The sequence below is a fragment of the Dromiciops gliroides genome, chromosome 2, assembly GCF_019393635.1.
Source record: "Dromiciops gliroides isolate mDroGli1 chromosome 2, mDroGli1.pri, whole genome shotgun sequence".
NCBI lineage: Eukaryota > Metazoa > Chordata > Mammalia > Microbiotheria > Microbiotheriidae > Dromiciops > Dromiciops gliroides.
Genome location: NC_057862.1, coordinates 212402968 through 212406097, shown reverse-complemented (window position 1 = coordinate 212406097; position 3130 = coordinate 212402968). Strand labels below are relative to the sequence as shown.

Sequence of the window (3130 nt, the reverse complement as noted above, 5' to 3'; positions counted from 1 at the left end):
TTCTACAAAGCTACTTATCTTAAAAACTTAAAACTGAATTTTTTTTTGGTAGCTAGAATTCAAACAAATTAACGTACTAGAAGTCTGCAAACTGACCACCAGCAAGCGTCTATATGTGGATGGCCTATTTGGTCCTCCTACTATAATCTGCCAACCTGCAGATTACAATTTGGTGAATAATCATTAAGTGTCTAACTTGCAGATCCAGCACTCTCCATTCTACAAAAATTTGATGTTCACCTAAGTAATTTTTCCATCTTTCAAAACTTACCCCAGGATTAGGAACGATCTACTACAATTCCCATTTTTAGCTCCTGGTATAGAAGTAGAACTTTTACTGCTGAAGTACTTGGGATTTTAAGTGCATCAGTGTAAAATTTTGTCCTGTTGTTAATGACCTAAGATGGTAATACCAAAAAATCCTCATAGTTATTAAATATGAAAACATTAGCTATTTAAGTAATAGCTTCAGTACAAGGGCTGAGAAGATACAAAGACTGTGGCCTAAGAACTTAATGATTCAATGCTTTTGTTAGATTTACAGAAGACATCTTTCTTCATTGAAATGGCAACTAAATTCTGATCTTGAAACAGGAGAAAAATTCTTAGACTTTCTCTACAACTTCCAGAATTTAAAACTTTTTTCAGCTATTCCTTCAAGTAAGTCATTAAGAGCTACCAATTTTTTTTTGGGGGGGGGGGGCAATGAGGGTTAAGTGACTTGCCCAGGGTCACATAGCTAGTGTCAAGTGTCTACGGCCAGACCTAAACTCAGGTCCTCCTGAATCCAAGGCTGGTGCTTTATCCACTGTGCCGCCTTGCTGCCCCCAAGAGCTACCAATAATTAATAGAATCCTAAAGTTACCCTTCTTATTGGTAGAATAAATTCTACATAAATCAAAACAGCTCAACACTATATGCACCATTCTTCATAAATTCCTAGAAAGCAGATAAAACAGTTTACTTATATGCAACAAGATAAATCTTTGTGAAGTTTGTAAAATTTAAAGAGAAGGAAGCCAAATACTTAATGCAAAATTTAAATTTTATAATCATGTTAAGAACTTTTTACATTTAATACAAAGGAAGTGTCCATATCTATTCATTTTTGCCGACAGGAAAAATTTCTGAATCATTATTTCCTTGCAGAATAAAATAGAACCAGAGTCCAGACGTATGTCCCCTAAAAGCTCTAGGTGGAATGACATGATCTTGCTTCCAAAGAAAATCTAAATAACATCCTTAGTTGAAATCAACATGATTGTGGCACTGTATACCATTGTCTATCTAAAAATTCATTATTAAAAAAATTGCCTCATCACAGTTCAAAAAGAAAGGCTCAGTCCAACCACAACTTCCTCTGTAAACTTGAGAACCTCAGTCTTGTGATTAAACTTGATACAGTACTTGCAGTTTTCTAATTCGTTAAGAAGTGTTCATTTTACGTATCAATCAGTTGTAATCTGCTGATTTGATTAGAAGCTTTTACAAAAGTTTGGTGGCGATTGCAAATAATTGCCAGGCATATTGGAATGATACAATAGCCCACAGTTTTTGGGTCAGCTCTTGTGCAAGAATAAAGGAACAAAAACATCTGTAAGTATGGGATTAGAAAAATAATTGTCCACAGCCAAAATGGCAGAGAAAGTAGCCGAGCTTTCAAGGAATGTGTCCATGTGGTTCCTTCTTGTGGCTCTTTTGGATGTTGCTGAATGTGTTCCAATGCTAGTCTGTTGTAAGTTTCATTGATTTCAAAAACATAGTAAATTGCAGCTGCACTTGCTAAGAGATACAGCCCAACTCCAATCCATCCCATCCTCTGACGGAAGTTCATCATTCTCCATGCTCTGTGCCTTAAAATGAAAGAATACATATATTTTGAGTGCTGTAGAGATTGCACTAGATATATTAACGTTACTGGCTTCAAAATGGAGCGCTTTATGATTTTTAAAATTCGTGTTTTGAACTTAAGTTTTTTAAAAAATTAAGAAGTTTAAAAGTCACATAAACTGCTGAGCAAAAAATGTGTCTAACACCAGCATACTGAATATTCACTGCCTTTATGTTTAACTGGCTGACAATCCTACAGTTATAAATAAAATGACATCCTGTTTAGAAGTGCAATGATTTAAAAAAAACAACAATGTAGTTCAAGTATGTACCTCTAGTTGAAAACTGGAATCAAGCCAGCCTCCTGAGGAGCGTTTCACCTTTTAGTTGTTCAAATATTTTCTTTTTGGCACCGATCTAGGGCTTTAAATGTTCTCCTGAAGAAAGTTTTAACATACAACTCAAACCAACTCCAGGAAACCTAAAGTTAAACACTGTAACTCTTAAAAAAACACTTACAGAGCTCCCATCCTTCCTTTTCCCACGGCAAGAGTTACAGAGTCAATTAGCTCAGAATACTTAGGGCGTTTTGGCATTTCAGAGGAGGCGACCACAAAAGCACCGAAATCCTCTTCGGAACTGAACTCAAAAGAAAGTAATGGCCCTAGTTTTCCCAAACTTCCCCCAGTTACTACTCTGACCAGACCAAACGAAGCAGGCGAACTCGCACGGCATCACTCAGGAGTAAGCCTCACGAGCTGCCCCACGGTCCAAGCACACGGGGTAGGGGCAGGAGGTGATTAACTGAAGCGTGACCAAGCCCTCAGTCATGTGGACCCTCCAAGTCACGGCCCCGCCCCCACGGGCCCCGCCCCGAAGCCTCCCACCGCATCCCCAGAACCGCTCGCCGTCTCGCTCTTCGACCTCCTCCGGGAGCACAGCAGCCAACCCCAGCTACGGGACGGGGCCGCTGGCTCCTCGGTACAGCCCTGCACCCTCCCCAGGAGCCCCACGCCACGCGGCGCCCGGTGGAGGAAAAGTCGGGCGGAGGCCCCGTGCCTGGAACTGAAGGGACCGGACATCCTGGATTCCCCGGGAAGATCCCGGATCTCACCTTCCTGTCCCGGGCGTCCGGCTGTCCCTGAGACCGCCGCAGATCAGAGCTTCCGGTCTCTACCGGAAGCCGTCCCTGCAGGGAGACCGGAAGTCCCGCCTTCCCTCCCCGAGGGATTAACGCCCCGCCCCGCCCTGCCCTGCAGGAGCCGAAGGTGGGGCGAATCTTGGCCTGGGGGTAGAGTGT

At 42.0% G+C, this 3130-nt stretch overlaps 1 protein-coding gene across 1 annotated transcript; it reads right to left on the bottom strand.

Annotated features, from left to right (window-relative positions):
* Nucleotides 1-1023: 1023 nt before the first annotated feature.
* Nucleotides 1024-2688, bottom strand: TMEM251 (transmembrane protein 251). The gene is given in 3 exon segments (XM_043985612.1): nucleotides 1024-1853; nucleotides 2350-2529; nucleotides 2531-2688. Coding segments are annotated over 3 exon segments (627 nt in total). The 5' UTR covers nucleotides 2566-2688; the 3' UTR covers nucleotides 1024-1441.
* Nucleotides 2689-3130: the final 442 nt, after the last annotated feature.